General features: G+C 54.2%; 2 protein-coding genes across 3 annotated transcripts; both read left to right on the forward strand.

Moving 5' to 3' along the window:
* The first annotated feature begins 1,002 nt into the window (after window positions 1–1,002).
* Window positions 1,003–10,867, forward strand: NPTXR (neuronal pentraxin receptor). Its single transcript, XM_034062718.1, has 5 exons — window positions 1,003–1,782; window positions 8,149–8,371; window positions 8,522–8,766; window positions 9,074–9,253; window positions 9,641–10,867. Exons 1-5 carry the CDS (start codon window positions 1,201–1,203, stop codon window positions 9,863–9,865), a joined length of 1,455 nt encoding a protein of 484 aa, XP_033918609.1. The 5' UTR covers window positions 1,003–1,200; the 3' UTR covers window positions 9,866–10,867.
* A 6,190-nt stretch (window positions 10,868–17,057) lies between these two features.
* Window positions 17,058–21,897, forward strand: DNAL4 (dynein axonemal light chain 4). Of its 2 annotated transcripts, none has more exons than XM_005150345.3 (4): window positions 17,058–17,112; window positions 18,480–18,700; window positions 19,521–19,604; window positions 20,742–21,897. In XM_005150345.3, exons 2-4 carry the CDS (start codon window positions 18,629–18,631, stop codon window positions 20,904–20,906), a joined length of 321 nt encoding a protein of 106 aa, XP_005150402.1. In that variant the 5' UTR covers window positions 17,058–17,112; window positions 18,480–18,628; the 3' UTR covers window positions 20,907–21,897. The 2 variants fall into 2 exon arrangements, with proteins under 2 accessions (XP_005150402.1, XP_030905913.1); XM_031050053.2 differs by having other exon boundaries at window positions 17,067–17,112; window positions 18,477–18,700.
* The last annotated feature ends 3,139 nt before the right edge of the window (window positions 21,898–25,036 follow it).

The following is a 25,036-nucleotide window of genomic DNA, read 5'->3' on the forward strand; positions in this document are numbered from 1 at the left end:
AGGAGCCTCTGTAGCTGCAGCTCCCTTTCTATCCATTCAAATGTGCCTGTGGGGGAGAAGATGGAATCCTTACCAGTGTTTCATACCCAGCTCTGGAGCTGTTTTAAACACACATGCTGCTGCTTCCCTGATGGCTAGGAAGGATTTCCTGCCATTACTGAGCACAGTTTAAAATCGATTTTGTTTGCTTTCCCTCCACTGCTCCTCTTTGCTTGGCTGGGCTGTGTGTCCAAGGCCCTGGCATGCCCAGGAAAGGGAAGAGCAGACAACACAGCTTGTGGATGCGTGAGCACGCTGCCAGAGCAAGGAGAAGTGGGTGTCTGAAGTGTCTTCTTTAGGAGTGGTTTAGGATAGAGTGATGGTAGGGGAAGATGAGGTGTAGGTGGTTATTTCCTGAATGGATGGCAGGGTGTGCAGGGCAGCGGGTGTGAGGCATCCTGCTGCTTCTCCATGCAACAGTTGTGCGTGGGGTGGAAGAACAAGACAGCTGTCCCGCTGACCTCCCAGAGGAGGCATTCCCAAGAGCTGGAAGGTTGCTGGCTTAATGTGTAGGAGAAACACAAGGAAGGAAAGGCCCAATAGCAGCTTTAAAGACCTTCCTGGGGACACCTAACTGCGAGGTGTTTACCTTCAGGGTGAGAAGGGGACCTTTACTTCCAGCCCAAGCATCTCACAGGGGAAAACCCCTCCCTTGGGCTGTCCTGGAGGTGCATCCTCTCCCTGGATGCTCCCACCGGGCTGATTTCAGCGAGCCCCAGCCTCGGCTATCCGCGTCCCCGGGTGCCCCTGCGTGCCCCCCATCCGCACCCTCTCCTTCCGGCCGCCCCTAACCCGCTCCTCTCCCGCAGACCGTGCGTCTCGCATCTGCAGCCCGGTGAGGGATGCTCGGGACAGGGAGTCCCTAAATCGGGGCAGGACCGCCCGGGACCGCCCGGCCGAGCGGGATCGGGAGGAGGAGGGGCGGGGCGGGGCGGGCGGTGCCGCCCGGCAGATATAAGGGCAGCGCGGCGGGGCTCCGGCACTGGTGTTGTTACTGCCGGTACCGTCCCTCTCTCCGGCTCCCTCGGGCTGTCTGTCCGCCCGCTCCTCCATCCATCCTTCTATCCATCCCCGCCAGCTCCGTTTTCTCGCTGTCCGCGGGCTCGGGCCCCCCACGCCGCTGCCACCCTGAAGTTTCTGGCGGTGCTGCTGGCGGCGGGCATGCTGGCTTTCCTGGGGGCCATCATCTGCATCATCGCCAGCGTCCACCCGGCCGGCACCGCCGCGCCCGCAGCCGCCACTGCCGCCGACAATGACTCGGCCGCCGCCGCTCTCCTGCCCGCTGCCGACAAGGGGCTGGGAGCGCTGCACGGCCCCGCCGAGGCTCTGGCCAGCGCCGGGCCGCGCCTACCGGGGGGGCCGCCGCCGCCGCCGCTCTTCAGCCGCTTTGTCTGCACGCCGCTGAGCGCCGAGTGCCCAGCCACGGGCCCCGGCACCGGCCCCGGCCCCGAGGAGCTGCTGGCGCTGCGGAGCGCGGCGGCCCAGCTGCGCCGCACGGCGCTGGAGCAGAAGGAGCGGATCCGCATGGACCAGGAGACCATCCGGGAGCTCACCGGGAAGCTCAGCCGCTGCGAGGGAGGCCTGCGAGCACCCCCCGCAGGCGCCGCCGCCGTTCCCCCCGCCGCCGGGCTCCGCGCCGCCCCGCGCCCTGGCACCATGGGCCACCCCCCCGCTGAGCCACCCGCCGTACGGGAGCTGGAGGAGGCCGTCCGAGCCCTCCAGGACCGCATCGACCGGATAGAGGTGCGAGGGGTGCTCTCGGGGGGATACGCTAGGGGGAAGATGCTCCCGTGGGTCGGGAGTGGGGGGATGCTCCCACACAGGCTATTCCCCGTGCCTGCAGCCACACACCTCCTAAACCAGCTTGTCCCCCTCCTGAGGCTTCAGGAAGGTTGTCCTTGCTCCACTCATATCCAAGGTCTCTGTCCAACCCCTCGCCCTTAGCCCCACTCTCTACCCTCCATGCAGGGTGGTCCTAGGGCTGCCCCACTTCCCCCCTACTCTGTACTCATGTAGGGCACCTCTCTGGTCCTGTAACACCTGCCGAGGCCTCCACTGGAGCAGGTTGTCAGCTTGGGAACAGATCCTGTTCTTTAGCAGAAAGGTGAATCCCATCTGATGCCATAGCAGTTACAAATGGGACTTCTCCCAAAGTAAAGGGTGATGCCATGCACTGTGAGCCTGGCACCCCTTCCTCGCATGGCTCATAGGAGCTGCAGAGAGAAGGGGGCAGCTGGAGCACATTGTCGGGCTGTTGGAATTGGGATGCGCTCCTGGTCCCTATTCTGTAGCAGTATGTGTCCAGCAGGCTCATCTGTGACCCAGAAGCATCAAAGCTGATGGGGCCCATCACAGACTGCACGTGTGTCAACTTATTTGGGTTGATGTGGGCTCAGCAGCCACATGGACCTTGGCAGACTGTGCAGGATATGGCCAAGGGCAGTAGTTTGGGCATGGGAGAGCTGCTGGGGAGACTTGTCTGGTTTCCCGGGGGGGGTTCACTCCAAATGTCCCATCTTTTCTGGGGGCTGTGTTGTCCCCTGAGGTCTGCCAGGAACTGGAGCCACCTATGAAGGGCTTCCTGCAAGTCGTCAACCTCCTTATCTGCCCATTTGTCTCCCTGTTGCTGTCTCCACACTTCCCTGGAGCACAGAGCTGGGAGGGGGGGGTCAGGCAGCACCCCATGGGGTCCCTCTTTGCCCTTCTGCTCCCCTTCACCACACCACATGGGCACAGTAGCAATGGGCCATGGGTGGAAAATTCAAACCCGCTGAGGTTACAGGCTGAGAAATGAGACTGGGAGAGAAGGTGTTGCAATGGATGGGGATATGAATGGGGATAGAAAGACAGTGAAAAACAAGTAAACACATGCACAAGGGAGGGAAAAGAACTGGAGACTGAAGGAAGCACCTGTTGGTAATGCTCACACATGCATGAAGACAAACACAGAGGCATGCCAGGCACATGTGGGGAGATGGGGGCATGCAGCCTGGCTTATCATAATGCTAAGTAGCCAAAGGGAGAGACAGAACCACCCAAAAGAACCCTGCAGCCCCAAACAAACAGATTCCCACAAGCAGGGTAACAGACCCAGGCTAAGAAATGCATGTGCAGACGGCAGGCATGCCAATTCCGAAATAAAAGGGGGAAACCATGGCCCTGCACACACATACCTGCTGCCCTGGGCCCTCTCCTGGGGTTTCTGGTGGTGGTGGGAGGTTTGGGGTGATGAAGGGTGAAGCTCACAAGGGCTGGAGCAGACTCTCATGCACGCAGGGAGCAGGAAGTGATGCCGGGTCAAGTCTCACACACCCTCACTGATGAGGAAGCCAAGCAGCTGCTGAAAACATCCCTTCTACAGTGCTGGGGACCCGAGGATCCCCAGGGTGCTCTGCAGGGATACGCAGTGCCTTGTGGCCAGGCCAGGCCTGCCGGCTCAGGAAATAGGGCAGCGTGTCACAGGTGGGATGGACTTTGCCCTGGCTCTATCCTGCCGTGACACTGGAGCTGCTCAGGCTGGCCCGGTGACAGCTGAGCCCTGGGGTCACACCTCAGCCATGCAGGGATGGTTGCTTGTGGCCTCCCACCCCTGGATTGCCCTTGTCCCTCCCCGCATATGAGCAGACACCTAAAACTTGGTGGTAGGGTACCTGAGCCTCTCCATCCTGCATAGCTCCCTCTGTCAGCCCCAGGAGCCTTCCTGAGGTATTCTGTGTCATGTGGGGTACCCCCAGCAGCTCCCCTGAAGGGCAGTGGTGATCACCCCATAAGGTGACCTGGATGGGGATGGTCCCAGGGTGGCTGCCAGCATGCCAGAGGCTCTGTGAGACCCAGTGGAAGGGGAGAAGAGTAAACACTGTTGAAGCCGGGGGTGGCTTAGTCTCAAGAGAAGGATGACCCAAAATGTCACAGACCCCCTGGGAATACTGCATCCCTGGGCATCTTGCAGCAGGTTTGCCAGCAGGGATTACTCCTGGAGGTTCTGGAGCTGGGGTAGCAGGGAGTGGCCTGGATCTGGATTAGATCTGGATTAGATCGCTGGTCTAATCCAAGCACTCCCGGCCATGGCTGTAAGGCATAACAAGATTTATTGATGTGCTGAAAAACCTATTAAGTCATTTGATTCTTAATTCTGGCGGCACAGCAGCAGATCTTCCCAGGACAGATGCAGGGAGAGCCCTCACGGGCTCGCTCTTTGCCCCCTGCCACTTCGGTGAGGACAGGCGAGTGCTGGTGCAGCGTTCACATGGGGACATCTTCCTTCACCTCCTCCCAACCCTTCCCGAGGCATCACTCCTCTTTTCCTTGTGTGCAAGAGCCTGGCTGAGCTTTTTCCTCTTGCTTTTAAGGGGTCTCCTGCTGCTCTCTGCACATGCTTATGTTCACTCACTCGGGTGCATCCTGGCACAGAGAGCGGTGGCCCCAGATGATTCTTTCCCATGTTTTTAATTACCGTTGCCAGTGGAAACAGAGCAGTTTTGGAGTGGAGAGGGAATTGCCTTGGCTGCCTGGGCTGTGCAGGGGTCCAGATGCCCCCTTCCTCCCTGTCATCCCATTACTTGTAAGGGAGCAGAGTGGGAGCTGGGACAGCCTGATGGTGTCTGTAGGAAGCCTGGCCCTGGCAGAACTGTAACAGCCTCTTTACTCCTCAGCTGGTATGCAGTTGTGCCATTGTGGCTGGTGAGCTTGGTGTGTCCATCTCCGGCAGAGCAAGGATGGGAAACCCCAAACTCAGGGTCCCGAATGAGATTTGAAGAGGATGGGATCAGCGGTGAGCTCTCCTCTTATGAGGAGAAGGAGAGAAAGGCCCATGCAGCATCTCTGCTCATTCCCTACTGTGGGTGGTCCCTCCTAGAGTTTTATGACCCTCAAGCTCCTGCCTTGGTCTGAAAGGGTCCAGAAAGGTGGCAGGGTCTGAAAGCTCCCTGTGCAGCAAGTGTGTCATCCTGCAGCCGTGGCCATGGAGGACCTGTGAGCAGGCAGGGAGGATTTGTGAGCCTGGGGAGGGGACCAGGGCTGCTATGTGTGTGTGCCCAGCTCAGCATCCTGATTCCTGGGATGTGCTGGGACACCATCCCGCCGGCATCATCCTGGGGTCCTGCCTTGTCTTGGAGGCTAAGGTGGGATCTTGCATGCCATGGCCGAGGAGGAGCGGTGGGTCCCAGATTTGCCGGTGCATTAGTAAATGAGGCTCTGATCTCCTTACATAAATCAAAGTTGCATTTGCTGACCGAGGGCTACAGCCTGAGCGAGCGAGCCCCCTGCCCCCACCTCCTCCTTGGCACCCCCTGCCAGCCGCTGACATTTAATGTGATTAATGTTACCTGGCATCTTTCAATCTCCTTTGCCATCTCCAGTGGCCAAAAACCGTCCCCCGCACCCGCTGCCCACTCCCCTGCTGCCTGCGCCGTGGCAGATGGGAGCCGGGCGCCTGCCGAACAGCCGGGGAGAAGGCACTTCCCCCCATTCCCCTCCACAAAGGTCACTGCGAGATAATAGCTGCACATCGAGCATTAGTAATGCTGCAAATGATTTGATCTGGGAGAAGGATGCTTGAGCAGCAGCTTGGAGATGTGGAGAGTGGGTAGGGGATGCAGCCCAGCCCGGCACCGGGACAGTTCACTCAGCACATCCCAGCTGTGGGGAGAGCTGGTCTCCTGTCTGGAGGGATGAGGATGGCATCTGTTGGGATGATGGGGTGGCTCCCAAACTCTGCCAGATGAGGGTACCAGCTGTATCCCTTGCCAAGAGGAACATGAGGTCAGCAATGGTTTAGCCAACCACTTGTGTCTGGTTGTTGGTGCCCTGGCTGCCAGGCTGGAGAGGCCAGGAATAGCTGGAGAAGAGGGATGGAGAGAAAAACTCAGAAAGGGGGAGAGTATTGAATAAAAGGGGAAAGACAGCATGTGTGTGCGTGGAGGGGAGCATCAGGATGCCATGCTCCAAAGGCAGAGAACTGAAAAAGCCATAGGGAGAAAAGTTATCGAGGGAGGAAAATAGCAGCGGAGAGAAAAGAAGGAGGAAGGGAAGGAGAAAAAAAGCACTCCGTCATTACTGAATAATGTAGGGCAGGCTACTGGGGGCTAGCGAGCGCGACAAAAGCTCCCAGCTTTTTCTTTTTTCGTCATTAACAGATGGAGCCGTGCAGGAAAGCAGAGACGTAGGCTCCAAACCCGCAGCTCGAGCAATCAAAGCGTGCGGCAGACGGGAGCGTGCCAGCCCCCGCCGCAGCCGGGTGGCCCAAAGGGATGAGAGATGCTCCTGGAGCCTGTGGGATGGGGATATAGAAGCAAAGGCAAACCTCATCCCTACCAACACCACCAGCTCTGCTTGGTTATGAGCATACACAGCTCTGGGTGGGAATTGTCCCTGTTGGGAGGATGGGAATTAATCTTTCCACTCACCTTTCCATCCCTCGCCTGCCTTTCAGCCGGCTGCAACAGTGGGTATCCAAGAACACCTGTGCCCCCCCACGCCCCCCCCCCCAAAAAAGGGCTAAAGCCCCTTCCCTGTCAGCTAATCCCTCTCTGTCTTACAGAGACTGAAGGTAGGAAGCCCTTTGCTGGGTGTTTTTCCCTCCCATTTGCAAGAGCATCCCCAGTGCTGCTGGAGCAAGCTGGCACGAGGACTAGCATTTGGTCAGGGCTGGCTGATGTCCCCTGCACAGCCTCTCTTTTCTTGCTGAGCTTTGGTTCTCCACATTGGTTTTCCTCACAAAACCTTTGGATTTGCCATGGCTGGCAACTCTTCCAGCCCCAGGGCATTGCAGCCTCCCTCTTATTTGTATATTGTTGCCCGGCATGAGGCTATTTGTGCTCACATCAACACCATCTCCTCACTTCCTCTCTCCCTGCTACTTTCTCCCTGCTGTTTCCATCCTCCAAGGTTGCTCAGCCAAACCCGGCTTTCCTCTGCCCTTCCCCTTCCCTCTGTTGTTCATGATGGATAGCAAAGACTGGGGGTGACATCAGTAGGCATCCCCCCATTCATCTTGGTGTGCATGATCACCAAGTCCTGTCCATCCTGGTAAAGCAGGATAAAGGGAAGAAAAAGCTGGAAGCCACAACCAATGATGAGTTGTTGACCTCCTCCACGCCTGGGGCCAGCAGGGTCTGTCCAGATCAGCAGAGATGGCATCATCCCATGTCCCACCAGCCATGCTGAAGCAGCCATTCAGACCCCTCTTGGTGCTAGAGTGGTTGTGGTAACAACTCCAACACTTGAGGAGAGATCTGACAGCATGGAAAAGATGGTCACCATCTTTCCAAGCCCATGGCAAAGAGACTAACACCCAGAGGACATGGGGAAGGAAGAGGGTTCCTATTTACGGAGAAACCCCAGAGGCATGGCAAAGGGCCATCTTCTCCCTTCCAGCCTGGTTTTCTTCCAGCTGGGATGGGGCCTCCCAGTGGAGTGGGATCTTTGCAGGGTGCAGCAGCAGCTGGGGACATCTTTGCCAGATGAAGGGGTTTGGATCATCCAAGGGAAGAGATTTGTTCTGGGTTTTAACTTGGGGACAAGATGCTCTTGATGTCCCCAGGTCATGTCTTGAGGACCAGAGACATGATAGCCTGGCCACTGGCTCCACTTCTCTGTGGCATCTCGATGGTCTAGGAGTGGCTGGCTTGTAGAGAGCTATCAGCCCAATGTGGCACGGCTGAGCTGGGATAAAAGGATTACAGTCCTGTCATGTGAGATTAACACACTGTCCTCGGTGAAGCAGCCTCACAAGCAGCAGAAGGGAAGGTCTGAGCTCTTTCCTGCATTGTTCCCTCCTCATGGGAGGCTGCCTGCAGGAGCAGAGCCAAGGGATGACCCAAGTGCCCATGTAGCCCATCCTTACTCTGGCTCTGAAGTCATTAAAGCCTGGCACAAAGTCATTAAGAGCAGCCAAACTTCATTTTGCAGTACTTAACTTAAATGGTAGGTCTGAGAGGGGAGGTGCAACATCAGCTGGAGAAGACCCTGGTACAGATGTGGGGTTGTAATCCCAGCGCTCCCTGCAGTGGTGCAGGCTGGGCACATCCTTATTTAACCCCCTACAGTGACACCATTCTGAGTTTTCTCTCTTCTCCCTTTCCTCCTGGTTGTGGTGGCTGCCAAGTGCAGCAGGAGCTGCCAGCCCGCACCAATGGCTCAGCACCCACTGCCCCGGCGCTCGCCCGCGATGCCCTCCACACCAAGATGGAGCAGCTGGAGGAGCAGCTCCTCTCCAAGATCCTGACCCTGCAGAAGGAGCGCCAGGCCGCCAACACCGACCGCAACCAGCACCAGCACGACATTGAGAAGGAGCTGAGCTCCCTCCAGAACAGGGTGACAGAGCTGGAGCATGGTGAGTCCTGCCTGGCAGGGATGCAGGTAGTGCAGGGAGGTCCCTACCCCAATGTGCATCCCCACAACAGCCTCAGGATGGGGCCACCCTCATTCCATGATGAGTGCTGCTGACCCTCCTCTCTCCCTCCTCCCCATCCTTGAAACATAGGACCACAGGGCTACAGCCCTCCTGATGCCTTCAAGGTGACCATACCGGTGCAGAACAACTACATGTATGCCCGCATGAAGAAGAGCCTGCCGGAGCTTTATGCCTTCACCATCTGCATGTGGCTGAAGTCCAAAGCCCTGGGAGGGCTTGGCACCCCATTCTCCTACTCCGTCCCAAGCCAGCCCAATGAGATTGTGCTGCTAGAGTGGGGCAGCAACCCCCTGGAGCTGCTCATCAATGACAAGGTCAGCCCAGCCACAGGAGGGGTGGGAGGAAAGCCCCTGCCCTCATTTCCCCTGCTTCACCTCCTCTGGGAAATGATGCTCCTGGGGGTACTGGTATGAGGGAGCTGGGAGGAAGGGGCCTGGAACGGAGGGGAGGCAGAACAATGAGGAGGATGGCTCACTGGGGTGCGTTCTGAGAGGGTGAAGCAGTACATTGGAGTGTCTGTAGAATTTGGGGTATTGTCACCATGGGGGTGCACCACCTGCTCTGCATGGACATCAGTGTCCCTCGGCAGTCCCACTGAGGGCTCCTGCTCTTCTCTCAAAGGTTGCCCAGCTGCCCCTGAGCCTGAAGGACAAGGCCTGGCACCACGTCTGTGTGGCGTGGACCACCCGGGACGGCAAGTGGTCAGCATACCAGGACGGTGAGCAGCGGGGTGCCGGTGAGAACCTGGCCTCCTGGCATGCCATCAAGCCTCAGGGCGTCATCATCTTGGGCCAGGAGCAGGTATGTGCCACCCCAACACCGAGACCTGCCCGCTCACATTGCTTTGGTGTGGAGCTGTCTGGGGGCAGCCCCCAAATGGGGAGAGGGCAGGGGTTGGTATGGGCAGGAGCACTGAGGATGGCATGTTGGCAGCTTGGGCAGGAGCTCTCCTGCCTGCTCAGCTGATCTCTGAGCTGCCTGCATGAGCGCACTGTCTTCTCTCTTCCCTCTGTCCTCCATGTGCCCCTCACCTTGTCTTCTTCCATCTCCGTGCATCCATCCACTTCCCTCATTGCCATTGGGCATCTCACTGTTTCTCCCCGAACTTCTCCCTCTCCCCCTTGCACTCTCTACCCATTGGATGCGTTTCCCTTCTCCTGTCCCACAACCTCTCCTGCTCTTTCCCAGGACACGCTGGGTGGACGCTTCGATGCCACACAGGCCTTCGTGGGGGAGCTGGCACAGTTCAGCGTGTGGGACCACATGCTGGCACCGGCGGAGATCCTGGCCTTGGCCAACTGCACCTCCCGTCTCCAGGGCAACGTGATCCAGTGGGATGACCAGGCGGTGGAGGTCTTCGGGGGTGCCAGCAAGGGCAGCTTTGCTGCCTGTGAGGAAGGGAGGAAGGCATGAGCTGTCCCTCGCCCCCTCCCCAGTGCCAAGGAGCCCTGTGGCAGCCCCAGTGCAGGGGACCTCTTTCTCCCCTCCCAGACCACCAAGCCCCCTGTGCTGGCATCCTGGGAGGGAGAGGGGCTCCTGGCGGCCTCCCTCTTGACCCACACTTGATGATGTGGCTTGTTCCCCCTCCTAGCACGCCTGCCCCTGGGTCTCACCTTGCCCCGCTTCTGTTTTGGGAGGCCCTTGCCATACCCACAGGTATCTCAGGTATGGCAAGGGTCCCTGCCTTGTCAGCCCCCCCAGAAGGGAGTAGGAAGGAGACTTCCATCCACCCAGAGCATCCCCTTTCCTTATGTATTTATAGTGCCGCACTTTCTTGTTACTGTGAGCCTGTACTCTGAATGAGCCCAAAGGTTTGGCTGTGAGGATCTTCCCCTCTGGCCTCATCCCTCTTCTCCTGCTGCCCTGGTTTGTCAAGCGTGGCCCTGGAGAGGGTGAGGGAGGATGGTGGAGGATTGGCAGGGCAACCTTCCCCCCAGTACGTGAGGAGTACTCCTGCCTCTATTGCCTGTTCAAGCAGGGTTGTCTGAGGGGCATCAGGCTTTTGAGGCAGGAAGAAGCAGAATGGCCAACCCCCCCAAGACTGGGGGTCAGTTGGACACCAAGGGAATGGGGGAAAGGGGCAAAGCATCTTCCCCAGCCCTGCCCAAGGGGGAAGGAGTGCAGCAGCTGCCACTGAAGGGAGCAGAAGCAAGAAGAAAAGGAGATGGAGGATGGTGGTGGCTGGGGGAACCCTGCTGTCTGTCCCACAGGCTTTTGGGCACTGGACTGGGTCGCTGCCCTTGCCTTCTTGGTCCCCCGCTTTGAGCTGCTCCTGGCCAGGGACAGAGCTGCCACCAGCCTTGGGACTGGGAGGGTGATGGGGCAGGCTGGTATTTTCCCTGTGGAGTGCCTGAGAATACACTTTTTCCACGCCGTGCGGTGACCAACGTGTAGATGTGTGAGTGCGTGTGAGTGTCTGGGGAGGGTGGGAGGGTTTCTTCGGGGGTCTCATGGTTGCTCAGTGCTGTGTCCAGCTTCCAGTGCTTCCCATTATCCCAAGCCCCACTTTGCGCTTTTGGTGACAGCTTCCTCTGTCAGAAGAGGTGAAGCAGGGAGAGGGGACAGCCCAGCCACCCAGCATCGCCTCCCATAGTATCCCCACCACCAGTGGGGTGACTCAGCCTGCCGGGGGGCACACGGCGGGGATGGGGCACGGCCCTCGTGCCAAGTGGGAAACACTGTGATCTTCACTGGGCTGCCCCCTCTTCCTCACCCGCTTGCGCGCTTTCTCATGCACGCTTGTGACGGGACCCTGACGTGCGCCAGTGTTGGGATGGTTCTTTTGTAAAGCTGATCGTGAACAATAAACGTGATGTTTTCTGTTGGAGCCTCCCGAGGGATGCGAGGTTGCTGTGGGGATGCAGGGGACCAGGCGGCTCAAGCCGAGGCGTCCTTCCCTGGGATGCTTAGGGTGGCATCCCTCGAGGGAGAGGGGCAGACCAGCAGCTGTGTGGCTGCTGTTACAGAGATACCATCACAAGGGTCTGGGTATTGCTGCCCAGGGTGGGGGTGTCACTGTTTGGGCAGCTCTCATCTACCCTGTTGTGGAGCAGCATGGGTAAAAGCTGCTGCTGGCGAGGTGAGGGAAGCACCTCTCCACAGAGGAGGAATGCTCATCCCAACAGCAGGAGAGCAAAAACCATCTACAGATCAGTTTGGGATGGCAAGGAACTTGTGACAGGTATAAACATAATTAAGCACTAGTAATGAGTTTCTGACCTAGCTAGGCACAGCTCTTGAAGCCACCTATCCTAGGGTAACCTGCGGCCAGGTCTGCACGATGCTTTTGCCCCTCAAGGGGCCCTGTCCCTCCTAGCAAAGGAACAACCTCACTAATGTTTGGGTTAACATCATGCCAGAGGACACAGTCTTCCCGAGGGCTCTGCCATCACTGAGATAGAACCATCAGCCCAACTCCCACTTCTTCTTCCGGAGGGTATTTAATGCACTAAAACAAAGCCCGGAGCTCTTGCCTTCAGCCCTTCAGCACATCTCGAATTTGAGGTTTTCTGGAAGGAAAAAGATACCTCTGAGTACACACTCCAGCTGAAGCACAGGCTCAAGGGCTTTGCTGAGCTGGATGCTCAACCCCATCACTAACAGAAGGGGGTTCAAGAGGTGACCCCTTCTCTCATGCACCCAAGTAACAGGAACATAATTAGAAGGTCAGCATTTTTTAGAGAAGGAAACTCCCAAAACCATTGCTTGGGTCACAGACTTAAGAGGAGGTGAAATGGGGAGAGGAAGGGACTGGTCCAGAAGACTCTCCTGTGAAAACTGCAGGAACCCTGCAAGGAGGCTTCTGGGGCTGCCAGCCAAGGCAGGAGACATGCGGGAGGATGAACAAGGATGGAAACAGCCTGTCCACTTCTGTAGGCTACTGGCATAAACCCCATCTCCTCCGGCACCCGGAAACCCAGCCCACGCTGAGATCTGTGCAAACCTCCACCAGAAAAGCAGAAACAAAGGCGATGCCAGGAGACACTGGGGCAGGGACTTGGGTGCTGCCCTCCGCCTCCCTGCCAGAAGGTGCTGGAGTGATCCCAACCCCAGCAGCATTCCCAGGATATGTGGATCTGTCACTTCTGGGAAGGGAGAAAGGGGGGAGCCTGGTGTCACAGCTTCTGTAGGGGGACCTCCTGCCCCCCCAGAGGTTCACAGCCAGTTGGGCAGACCAGGGGACACATAGGAAAAGTTGATCTAATTTATCCAGGCATTTTAAGAGCTTACAGGAAATGCCTCTGTATAAGGCTCATCAGGAACCGAAGGCATTATGGAGAGATTAGAAACTGGCCGGGAGCGGAAAATTAAGAGTAGGAATAAATATTTGATTTCCATCCTTCTCTGCAGGATGCAGAGGCTGCTTCTCACCCATCTGGGGAAGAAGAGAGCAAGACAGGACCATTTATTTTTGGTAAGCCAAGCCTTACAAGAGCTGCAAACCTTCGAGAGGGCTTAAAAGGTGGAGGAAACAACAACTTAATGGTGTTGCTGGCTGGAAGGAGTAATTACAATGACTTCCACATATTGTTTGCTTCTAAATTAACCAGGAGCACTCAGGAGAAGCCTTGTGTCTCTCTAAGGGCAGCAGTTGGAAAACAACATTATCATGTGCAGCAACACAACAAAATCACCTTTGGTGGGAGGTAAAGAAGGAAATTTTTAACAATGCCATGGAGAAGGTCCTGTGGTTGGGGTAGATGCACTCAGCTGGGACACTGTATTGTGTCTGCATACCTAAGATGGGGAGGAAAGAGAGAGAGGAAACCCAATGATGGGCAGAGCAGAGACAAGGGCACTGTCAGGCTGGGGTGGCTCAGTGAGGGCTGGCTCAGGAGGAGCTGGTGGGGCAGACAGGCAGACGTAATAGATACCACCTGCATGGTCTCCTCTATCTCCCCACCGAGGGGCTGTTAACATGCTTCAAGGGGAGGAAAGGGACTGCCCTTTTCCATCCTAATCTGCATGACTTGCTGCTGCAGGGCTTTCTTGCAGGCCACGGGCTTAACCAGACTCGAGCTCTCCAGCCCCAAAAGGGCTTTGTGCTGCAGCAAAGAAGACCAGGTCTAACATAGCAACAGGAAACCTTCAGGCCCAGTGGCTGTTAATTATCAGGTTCGAAAAGGAAATGCAATTCCTGAACCCCTCCAGCCCCTGCCCAGCTTTCCAGAGGGCACCATCAGCCGTGCAGGCTCTGCCTGCCCAGGGACATGGGCAACACTGGGATCCCTGCTTTGGGGTGGGCTTTTGGGAGCTCCTGTGCTCTCTAACATGTACAGCCTCTGCTCTGGGCTCACAGGCTGTGGCTCCCTGTGGCAGGTCTCCTCAAACAAGGTCAAGGCAGTCCATGCTTTGTCCCCAAGAGGTGACAATTCCAAGGTCCCCACTACCCGCATTGACCTAGCAATGGGGGGTGCCTTAATTGCCTCCTTGTACCTCTCCATCCTGGGGGGGCCTCCTCCACTCCCTCCCAGAGCCAGGAAGGCTCATTAAGACTCATGTGGTGCTTGCACGAGGAACGCACCGTGCTTCCAGAGCATCTGGCACAGCAACAGCCCCCACATGGCTCCTAGTGCTGCAGCAGAAGGCCTTACTAGAGGTAGCAGCTGTTACTAGAGGTAGCAACTATGGAATCACGTGTGGGGCACTGCTTTCCCAGCAGAACAATGAATCTGTCCCAAAGCAGGTTGCTCTCTCCAGAGTAGAGGGTGGGCTGCTTTTTGTTTCCATCCATTCCTGCACATCAGCATCCTCACCTGCCTTCCCTCAGCTCAGTGCAACATGGTGGGGCTCTGATCCCATGGGGCCTCCTGAGCGCTCCTCCTTCCTCTGGAGAGCTGCAACCATCCTACCCACCCTAGAGTAGCTGCAAGCAGGACCTCAGTGTATCCCAAGACCTCACCAGGGACTTCTGGTTATACCCAAGGTAGTGCAGAGCAGTGCTCAGCACTTGGTCTGTGGCTGACAGGCAGGAGAGTGATCCCTACCCCTCTGCATTATCACACAGAGAAGATGGGACACAGCAAGGCCTGTGCCCACAGGGTGATGGGGAGGTTCCAAAACCTGGGCAGAAGAAGCCAAGGAGAGCCTGGGTGCCCTCTGCCTGATGAAGAGTCAGCCTGATACGTGGTCTTCTCCTGCTGTCAATGATGGGGATGGGTAAGAGAAAGTGTGAGACAGTATATATGTTACATATACATATATTTTACAGTTGGTGGTTACATTTCTGTTTCTCAGCTGAGGAGTACAACGCAGTCTAATGTCAGGCAGCAAACAGCAGTTCTCTGTTTTAAAGCATTTCACTGTGTCTGCTGAAGGCAAAGGGCTGAAGGAGTCTCCATCTGTGGTAAGCGGTGAATAAGAAAGGACCAGCCAAAGCAGAGCATCAATTACAGCTCCTCACAGATGCAGAAGGACAACTCAGACACTTGCTCCAGACCCACCTTCACCTACAGATGGGCACTTGGTGTCTTTGTGTGGAAACTAAAGACAGGGTGACATGAAGCTAATCGTGTATCTGCCTTTTCCACTAGCACCTAAGGGACCAGCACATGTTGTCTGTGTTGGCCCAACAAGGCTTTGACTGGCTTGCAGGGTTTTAGAAATGCAGACTGCAGAAACCCTGCACTTGGGAGTCCAGAAATGAAGTGCTCAGGTCTTGCTAAACTGTAGCAGATGGAGACAGGCCAGCAGATGCTCTCCTTCCTCAGGAGGCATCTACCTTGCAGTCCTGCTGTATCACTCACCACCATCATGAAAGACACAGTGTTCCTATCCTTCAGCCCTCTGCAGCATTGGGTTTGGCCATTTCCCCTTAGCTTTTCACCTAGGAGCTGCTGATGAATAATCCTTACAACCAGTCCCAGCATTTCCCGAGGGAAGCACTCCCTGGGGACACATTGATCAAAACCAAAGCCCATTTAATTGAACCCAGAATCACATACACATGCAAGCTCCCCCTCCCCACACACACAGACATATGCACACACCGGCTCACACTGACTCACTGCTTAGGAGCAAAAGTGGGTGAACTACACAGGGATTAAAGCATTAAAAAAGCCACAGCAAGAATACGATGCTTGAAAGTGCTGTGTCCCTGGAGAGACTAGAGTAGTTGCCTGGAGATAAAGTAACGATGACGGAAAGATCTTCTCCCTCACAGAGATTCTATTCCTAATTATCTCCTCTGAAAAAAAAAAAAAAGAGAAAAGATCTCCCAGCTTTTATCTGTCTCTTGATAATTTCAGCTCTGCACCTGCCTCGTTGCAAGGGGCTGGTGCTTGCTGAAAAGGAGAAGGAATCGGTGCAGGACGTAGGAGCAGTAAGAGAAGAAGGGAGACAGGAGGCAGTGCTTTCATTTCTGTCACCACCAGCGGCGAAGGCAAAGGGGAAGATGAACGATCACTGCAGTGTTGTCTTTGCGAGCCCAAAGGCAGCTTCGCTGCCTCCACCACATGCTTTATCAGGCAAACGACAACCAGGAGATCTGATCCACTGCTACTCTAGTAAAAGAGACAAGATGTCCTCCCTATGGCTGTAGGGCAGTGCTTGGAGGTGAGGGAAGAGGAGTTCTTCATGAGCTGGCAGGGGCATGAGTGTGCATAGTCTGTTCCTCCCCCAGTCTTTTCCTTCACACACAGCTAGGAAGCCATTATTCAGCCAGCACCGAGGACGTTTCAAACAGACACCAGCCAGAAGACTGCACGAAACATCAGCCCATGGCAGGGGGTGGAACTGGATGAGTTTTTAGGTCCCTTCCAACCCAAACCACTCGGTGATTCTATGATCAAGCCACAAGCCACCCTACAAGACAAAGGTGTACCCCAGTGGTGACCCAGCCATCATGCCCAGCACAGCAGAAACCTTTCCCTCAGTGTTACGCTGGAGCTTGCTGCTTCTCCACCTGTATGCATTTAAAACAAATACAGTCCTAGACCTCCAGGAAACTGCTTAAGCCCTGGTTTAGAGGCTGTCAGTGTTAGGCTAGCAGGTGCACAGACTGCACAGGTTTCCTAGAGAGCCGAGGTCAGGAAAACCTCAAAGCAAACACATATAAAGGCCATGGAGGGTGGGAAGGCAGTGATGATGGGATTAGCATAGTAAGAGCTGTCTGCAAACTCATGACCATACAGTGGCTGCCTCTCCCATACAATGAAAACATTAAAAACCACTGAACTGCCCCAAACTGCTCCCATATTTACCCTTCTTTAGAACAAAAAGCAGAACTATGCCCCCAGAGGGGTTTAACTTAGCAAACGCTCAAGCCACCAGGCAGTGCGGCTGTGGGTGCTGCTCAGAGCCCATCCCTGGTACCAGCCCAGCCAACACCCACCCAGAAACCCTGGAAGAGGCGGGAACGCCGGGAGCCTCCGGGAGCCTCCGGGAAGCCCCTATTCCAGCCGCAGGCCAGGGGAGGGCGCCGGGCCGAGACCGCGGGAAGGGCCGGTTAACAACAGGCACCCCTCAGCCAACCCCGCCGCACCGCCCAAAGCCCCGCGCGATACCCGACACTGCAGCCCACCAATCACATGTGGAGAGAGGGGCACTCGCATCCAATGGACGGTGAGGTGGGTGGGACTTCCTGCGCCGGTTGCTATGACAAGCACGGCTCTTCCTTAGCAACCGGCAGTGGGGTGGTGGCGCTGGTCGCGGTGGCGCAGGTGAGGCCGCGCCCGGAGTCCGCTCGTTTTCTCCCCCGTGCTCTGCTGAGGGCCGCCTGCCGAGCCCCTCTTTCCTCTCTTCCCGTGGGGCTCACGTCGGCGGGCCGGCGTGAGGGAGCCGTTTCGGGTGTGCGGCCCTCTCAGACCGTGTGCCTACCCTTTGGTGGTGCCGCTCTGGGGGGTCTTCCTTGACGTGCCCCCTCGGTGTCCAGTGGCTCCGGCCGCTGCTGGGGCTGTGGTGTGGCTTTCCCGACCCACGGCCTGCCTCCCTGTCCTTTCTTTTAAATGGCTTCTCCCCGTGGAAACCGCCGCCGGCCCATGGGGCAGTCCTCGGTCCTCCTCGGTCTATGGCCCCGGGGTTGTCCTAGGGAGAAGCTGCGTATTGAAGTGGCTCCCGGTGTCTGCCTTGCTAAGAGAGGCAGGTGCCGGCCAGGCGGATGTTCTGACCTGTGGAGGTTGTGGTGGGGATGTCTATGGGTCTTAGAGTCCCCCATGTGAGAGCTGCTAGGTTAAGAGTTGGTGCTTTACCTGGCATCTCTACATGCTTGGCATAAATGCTTGGTCTGTGTAGTGTTGCCTGACACCATATTTGTTTTGTTTTCTTTTTAGTGTTGGATCACCCTTGTTTCTTCTGAGTAGGAAAATGCTTTGAGAGAACCAGAGGGAAGACAATAGAATTATAGAATGGTTAGGAATGGAAAGGACCTTATGATCATCTAGTTCCAGCCCCCCTGCCATGGGCAGGATGACAGTGAAGTGTTCAGAATCTGCCAGTCAGAAAGTGCTGTGCCTCTGCATTGCCCAAGTAGAGGCAAGTTGGTTAATTGGGCCCAGAGGCATGGTCAGGTTTTCCCATCTGGTCCTCCCGAGCTGACAGATGCTTGGGGATGTGAGGAGCGAGTACTCAAACCAGACCAAGATGTTCCTGTTATTTCTGTCCAGACATGTACCCCAATCCTGTTCCTAAAATACTCTTATCCTTCACTTGTCATGCGCAGGCTGAAACCCTTGCAGATAATAGTGTCCTGGGAAAATCTTTTTGGAATTAATCAATAGGCTGATGTATTGTTCTCCCTTCCCTTGTCGGAAGCTGTACCCTGACTCGGCTCTTCCCTCAAGTTCAGTTGGTGCTTCTGGGAAATGCTGTGCTCTTGGAGCCTTGTTTATGGAAAATGATATGATTTTAAAATTTGTTTGCATTAATGGTCTGTAAGATAACACTCTTAAGTGTGTGGGGGGTGAAGATGGTAGTAAGCAGCAGCAAGTAACCAAGATGGGTTTAAAAATATCTTCGTAATAGTTTATTGGCCTTCCATTTTAATTCAGAGCTTTCTTACTCTTTTCTGTGTTTGTTTTTGTTCAAGCAGTGTCCTCTGGGCTGAGAAGTTTCCCCTCCTGCTGAAGCTGCTCTGCCTGTGCTCACAGAGCCACGTTCCTGTCTGCTGTCTGTGCTGCAGCACCTTGCTGAGCTCCAGGCAGCCCCTCCACCCCTTCCTGGGGTCACTGTGGAAGGACCATGGCAGACACTGGGGAGGGGAAAAAGGAGGAGGCTGAATATAAAAGACTTCACACCTTTCCACTGATTAGGGTAAGAAGAGGGATGGATTATGCATTTACTACTATTACAGATGTAAAATTCTATCTTCCTTCTCCCAACTTTCCAAACTAGAATTTCCCCCAGTGAGTAGCTGCTGTGAGAATGTATATGCTGATGTGGTGGGATCCTGGTCATTACCACTGCTTTCTCCTTATCCTTGCCTGCTGTCAAGGAAATTCACTAGCCATTGTTCCCTGCCCTCAGACAGGGGAAGCCCGGGGCAAAGTGATCCATCTGATAGACTGAACCTGCTGCCTTTGGAGCCCTCTTCTGTGTTCTGGATGCAGCTTGCTATTTTTTTTTTCACTAGAGGAGCTGGTGTAAAATTTCTCACTAGCCAGACAGACAGCAAAAGAGGAAGAAAAGGCTGTGTAACTTAGCAATAATTAAGGACTGTGGTTGGAGCTGAATTAACAGGCTTTCACTTTACCTTGTAAGAGTAAAACTCACAAATGTATTTACTTCCTCCTTTAAGCTGTGCTTACTTAGTGCTAGTCTTAATGTTAGAGAAGAATTCTGCATTGGCTGGGACAAAGGAACAAATGGGTCACTTGTAATGCAATAAGGCATTTTCATATTTACTGTTCTCTGAAACAGTGGAAATGCTTGGTGTACAGACAAGCCTGTGTTGCTGGTGATGCCCCCCACCTTGAAGCAGGCATTAAAAGTCACAGGACTAGCTGCCTCTTGCCCATCCCCAGCAGTCTATGCCCCTGCTATACTCTGTGCAAAAGTGAGGGCTACTTACTGTTGTCTTGTGTCTAGCTCTTATTTGTCTGCTTAGTTCCTTTTGTTGGTTTTCTCTTTCCAGCATACAGACATGCCGGAGGAGATGCGTGTAGAGGCCATGGAGCTGTGTGTCACAGCATGTGAGAAATATGCTACCAACAACGAGGTACTAGCCACATTCCAAAGTAGTTGCTGTGGCTCAGGGAACCTGCAGAAGCAGGGCTAAGGGTGCAGGGTAGAGTGGAGTCACATCCTGATATCCTATTACTCTCTTTCTGCACTGAGCAAGGGTAGAGGAAGGCAAAGATATTGTCTAGAACTTAGATGCGGTTCCCTTTGTCAGCAATGTCCACAATAGCACTTTGTTTTCCTGCAGGAAGCAGAGATCGGTAGCAATGCTGCCTGCCAAACCATACCCCTTTCCTGATCCTGTCTTTCCTGTAACATGCTTCCACTCTGATCATAAAATGCTCTGTGTCCCAGGGCTTGGTTCAGAACTGTGTGGAGATTCCTGTTTTAGGGATGAGTACATGAAAGTCTTTGAACCTTTAGGTACAGTCTGTTAAGTCTTCTCTCTCAGCTTTTAGCTTCCTGAAGGAAATTACGGAGACCAGATAAATAGGGGGTGATGCAGAAGTTATGGCTTTTGGAAAGGTTGCCCTTAACTTTGATAACCAGTGATAAAGGAGGGCACATCATGCTCCATGGGCATGGCACAGGCTGCTTGTTGCTGGAGCAGTTTTATGTTGGAGCAAGAAGACAAAGCTATGAAGCCAGATATTCCTTGTGTCCCATCATGCCTGAAACACCTCATGTCACTGCAAAATCATCTTCTCCTTTTTTTAGATCAAGCAGGTTGTGATCTGGGAGAAGCAACAGCCTTTTAAAAGTCAGCCTAGTTTCAGGGGTTTGGTAATTAGCTGCAGGAAGAAAAAAAATGGACTCCTATAAAAATAGCCGCAGCTTAGTGACCTGAATCTCCTCTCATGCTCACTGCACCCCATGTAACTCTGTCAGCATCTAAGCCAGAACTCTTGCTTCTGACTGTGTGAATGAGGGAAATGATTGCTAGATGCAGTTCTTTAATTTCTCCTCGCTGCTGTGTGAGAGGCTGCTGTATACCCAGAGACCTGGTTTACCCTTGGGCATAGCTCTGGGAAGCTCCCAGTTCCTGCAGGACAGTGGATGTACCTGTTGCCTATGGCTAGTAGTCTATTGAAGGGAGAAGACAACTAGGGAGATGCTTGCATAAAATCTCACTGTTTGCTGTGTCTCACCCTATGCTCTCTTTACCATTCTCCAGAGCGCTGCCAAGATGATCAAAGAGACAATGGACAAGAAATTTGGGTCCTCCTGGCACGTGGTGATTGGGGAAGGTTTTGGCTTTGAGATCACACACGAGGTGAAGAATCTGCTGTACATGTTCTTTGGTGGCAGCCTGGCCGTGTGCGTCTGGAAGTGCTCCTGACATCTGGCTGGGTCCCAGACTTGCTGCATACAAGAGATTTCTTCCTTGACAGGTTTTGTATAATCTGGAGGTGGGGCTTTATTTTTAATAGTTAAATGTCAAGATTATTTCTTTCTATGCTGATGTGACAGTTCCATGGGATACATATAGTTGCTGCGTGTGTGTATGTGTGTATAAACTTCCAAAGTTGTCCTGTCCTTGCTCATGGGATTTCTCATCTGTCTGTGGCTCTTTCCTTGGTGTCTGAGCCAAAGCTGGAAGGAGGTGGAGAACAGGTAATCTCACAACATGCTGCAAAGCTGTACAGCAGCACTAGGAGGCGGAAGCAAAAGAGGAGAGGTGCTATCTAGCCCTACGGGTTTTTTTCCCTCCCACTTGCTCCACGTCGTGTCCTCTCTTCTCTGCCTTCCCCAGTACCGTATGGTATAGCTCTGACCAGCACCTGTCTCTCCTCTCTCTGAATGCCATCTTCCCTGCTTCTAAGACATGAAGTACAGAACTGGCAGTGCCAAGGCTGCCCGTGGAGGTGTGAGCCACAGGGAAGCAGACCCGGCTTGCCCTTCCCCACTTCTTTTGGGAGGGTACAACAGCTGAGCTGTCTGGGTGTAGGAGGTTGCTATGCAAACTGCCCCCTCCTTTCTCACCCACTGCTTACTGAGATAGCATGAAAACACAGGCGGCTGACTACGCCTGGAGAGTGGGTGAGAACTATTCGTAAGGCTCAAATGCCTCCCTGTCAGTTCTCGGGGGTGTTGCAAGTGCTGTGTACTTTCAGCATGTTGTTTGGAGGCTGAGAGAAGAAGGAGGCTCCATGTGAGATATCACATCAGAAGCCTCACATCTTTTTGGACTTGCGTTCTTTTAGCCTGTTCATTTTTTAAAGCTGTCAGTGCTGGAGGATGGAGTGAACGTCAGTGTATGTTACGTACATGGCTTATTTATATAAATCTGGGGAACTGTGTTTTTACAATAAAAATTTAGGAAAATGTCCTTTTTTGTGTCTGTTCTAAAATGAAAATCCCAAAGTGGAGGATGAGAAAGAAAAGTAGTTCAGGAAGCGTGGAAGTGAGCAAGTAATGGTGTAGCTCAGGCAGAGGACAGTCTCTATCCTGTATGTTTCCGGGGGGACTTGTAGGTACCATCTCATCCTTCCTATTGAGTACCTTTCACCAGTGCAAGTATTGAAGATGAGGAGGGTTGCCAGGCCCACAGTGCCGCTGGCCAAAGTCCACTCAGCTGTCTAAGCAGTAGCAGCAAGGCAGCATGCGGGTGTCCTCTGCCCAGCCAGTGTGCCTCTGCTTTGACCTTTGTGTTTGTGGCTTCCTTGATTTTCAGAGTTTTTCTCCCAGAATGTCACCAGCAGTGCTGCTGGCACTTTGTGTTTTGTGAGAAGCCACGCTTGAATCCATAGTTCAAGTCCGAAGGACATTGCTGCATTAGTGCCTGTATTGGGTCAAAGTGGTGGAGGCTCTTGCAGTTCCTTTTGCTCCTGTTCTGAAGCTCAGTGTGATGCTAGAGATGTCCTTCCTCCATTTCGTCATGTCAGGAATTCTTCTATAAGCCAGGAATCAGAGTAATTTGAAGACAACTAGAAATTATTTCAGATGTGGACCATCTGTGCTGGCTGGGCCCAGCACCTTCTCACATAATTCCCTATGGATCAGGTGGAAGGGAATTGCAAGGTGGACGGGGGGCACATAACTGGTACCGTGACACCAGTCATGTGTGGTGGGCCACACTGGCAAGATGGCTGTGCAGTGTAGAAGAGTCCAAATCCCTTGAGCTGTCTCTTGGTGCGGTGACTGCCTTGCTCCAGCTGGCTGCCTTTACATGAAGATAGCACTGTTGCCTGGCACTTTCTGCAGATGGCACATGGAAAAGATTTTCTCTTCCACAGCATTCTACCTCTTCTAGGTATTGAGGGAAAGGTAAAGCCAGCATCTTTGCAATGCCCTGCATTGGAGCATGGTGATACCTTCAGCCATGCCACAGTCTCTTTAATCATGCCTCCTTCACACTAATGAATAATTAACTGCTGTGTGCAAATGCAGACACGCTGGTCATGAGCATCTCTGCAGGGTCATGGTGACCTGCAGGTGACCACAGGGAGCTGCTTACCTTAGCACACAATCTTTTGGCCTTGCTGCCAGTTTATCTCTTTAGCCACCAGCTGACCAAAGCTAATGTCTCCATGACCTGCATCAGCAGTAAGCAAATGTTGACTGCTCCCCAGCCTTCTCCAAGCATGAGCATGCAACCGGATTGAGGGGAGCTAGGTGTGAATTCTACAAGTGACTCCAGCTCTGTCTCTCCCCCAAGGTAAGTGCAAGGTGGCTCACAGGAGAGCAGCAGCCTATTTTGTTTCCGAGGGTAACAGCTTTCCCACAAGATATTACCATGAAGAAGCCAACCCATCTTACCCAGTTTGCATACACGAAAGCATGAACCTCAGCTTCCCAAAACTGTGTCAAGGGCTGTCAAAGCCCTGCTCTGAGGCAAATGTTCAGCAAGACAGATTGATTTTCCTGCCCATTGCAAGTTGAGCCATGCTGTGCTTGCCCCTATATGTTAAAAGACTTTTGCCTTCCTTTTGCTGTAGAACTGGCACATTTTGGGGCATGTCTGCATCCTAGAATCATAGAATAGTTTGGGTTGGAAGACACCCTAAAGCTCATCCACTTCCAAGCCCCCTGCCATGACACCTTTCACCAGAGCAGGTTGCTCAAACTGGTTCATGGATCAGAGGTTGTCTCCTGAGTTTTCCTGCAAGAGACACCCCTGCCACTGATGCTCTGGAACCTCTAGGACCTACCTGCTTTTGCTATAAAGCTGCAGCCTCTTTTGCTGATGAATTTTACCTTACAAATTTTCAGCAGAAAATTGGGAAGTTGGCAACAGGTGCCTTGCTATTGTGTTCTCCTCTCCCTCTCATTTCCTGCCCCCTGCATGCTGCTGCCGTTACCCATCAAAGCATTGGGCTGAGTCAGATGTAGAAAATGAGATGAAAAATGCACAGTGATACATCAGTGCCAGCCGAAATGATCCTTTCTATCTGCCCATCCTGGAAAGCTGTGATAGCAGCTCGGGGGGCTGTGCTTCGTGACTTCATCCTTCCCCACTGAGGGGAGATGGGAAACATCATTATCAGCTGCTGGGGAGTCCTGACTCGGTGCCAGTGGTGGAAATGTCCTTGGATGTAGAGCTCTTCCTCCACCCCAGAGGTGGCTTGAACCTGCTGAGAAGCAGGGAAGGTGCTGGGAAGATGGAAGGAGAGATGGTGGGGAGGGGAAGATGGGAAGAAAGAGGTGTGAATTCAACTGCTTCTCTGTTATGATGTCATGGCAACAAGGTACGTCTGCACGCTGTCAGGCTTTGAAGCTCTCCAGCTCTTCCCTGGTGCTGCAGGCTCCTGTCTGACTTGCTGAAAAATCCTGTGGTTAATATTTAATGCCAGTATTGAAGTGCTAAGGGTGGCAAGTGCCCCCAACTAATCCCTCTGCTTCCACTTTCTGATGGGATGCTAAAGCAAGGTGAAGGGTAGGATTGCAAGCTTCCTTTGCCCAGGGATGGGACTCCTGCTCAGTAGGATGGCTTTGGCCCGTAGGGTCTCTATCATCTTCTGGCTCCAGGATGTGGGAGGGAGGTTTCAGTTTGGAGCTGGTCTGAGACACCGGAAAGGGGGGGTGTGTGTCTCCCTCGTCCATCCATCTCCCAGGGCCGGCTATGGAGTAAAGGAATCCATGGCCCTGCTCTGGGAGCTCAGCCCAGCTCCTTTGATGCGAGCTGTTAGCACATAGTGTTTGTTGGTGGGGGGTTTTTTTTCTGCTAAGCAATGACCTAACGATCCCATGTTCCAGCTACAGCCCCTCCTAGGCGCCTTCTTTCCAAACCCTATGTCCAGACTGGATCCAGCAAACCTTCCGGAGGAAGACACAATGTTCCCTTCCTTGGTGGTGGGGGGAAGCCATCTGCTCCCCTTCCCAGCTCCTTCCACAGGGCTCCAAGCTCACCAGCCAGGCAGGAAAACTCTCCTCCTCCCGGATCGCTCCGGCTCCCATCGGCCATCTTGTCAGTGCAAGGCTTGGGAGGGGAATGCGGAGCTGGCTGAATCTGGGGCGGCTGATGGTGTC

The sequence above is a fragment of the Melopsittacus undulatus genome, chromosome 5 (genome assembly GCF_012275295.1).
Source record: "Melopsittacus undulatus isolate bMelUnd1 chromosome 5, bMelUnd1.mat.Z, whole genome shotgun sequence".
NCBI lineage: Eukaryota > Metazoa > Chordata > Aves > Psittaciformes > Psittaculidae > Melopsittacus > Melopsittacus undulatus.

Bases quoted from the DNA above. Each gene is read 5' to 3' on its own strand.
- DNAL4 (XM_005150345.3), top strand. From the start codon at position 18,629: ATGGCAGACACTGGGGAGGGGAAAAAGGAGGAGGCTGAATATAAAAGA. The intron at 18,701-19,520 runs GTAAGAAGAGGG...TTCTCTTTCCAG, and splicing joins ACACCTTTCCACTGATTAGG to CATACAGACATGCCGGAGGA. The intron at 19,605-20,741 runs GTACTAGCCACA...ACCATTCTCCAG, and splicing joins AATATGCTACCAACAACGAG to AGCGCTGCCAAGATGATCAA.
- NPTXR (XM_034062718.1), top strand. From the start codon at position 1,201: ATGCTGGCTTTCCTGGGGGCCATCATCTGCATCATCGCCAGCGTCCAC. The intron at 1,783-8,148 runs GTGCGAGGGGTG...TGCCAAGTGCAG, and splicing joins ACCGCATCGACCGGATAGAG to CAGGAGCTGCCAGCCCGCAC. The intron at 9,254-9,640 runs GTATGTGCCACC...GCTCTTTCCCAG, and splicing joins TCATCTTGGGCCAGGAGCAG to GACACGCTGGGTGGACGCTT.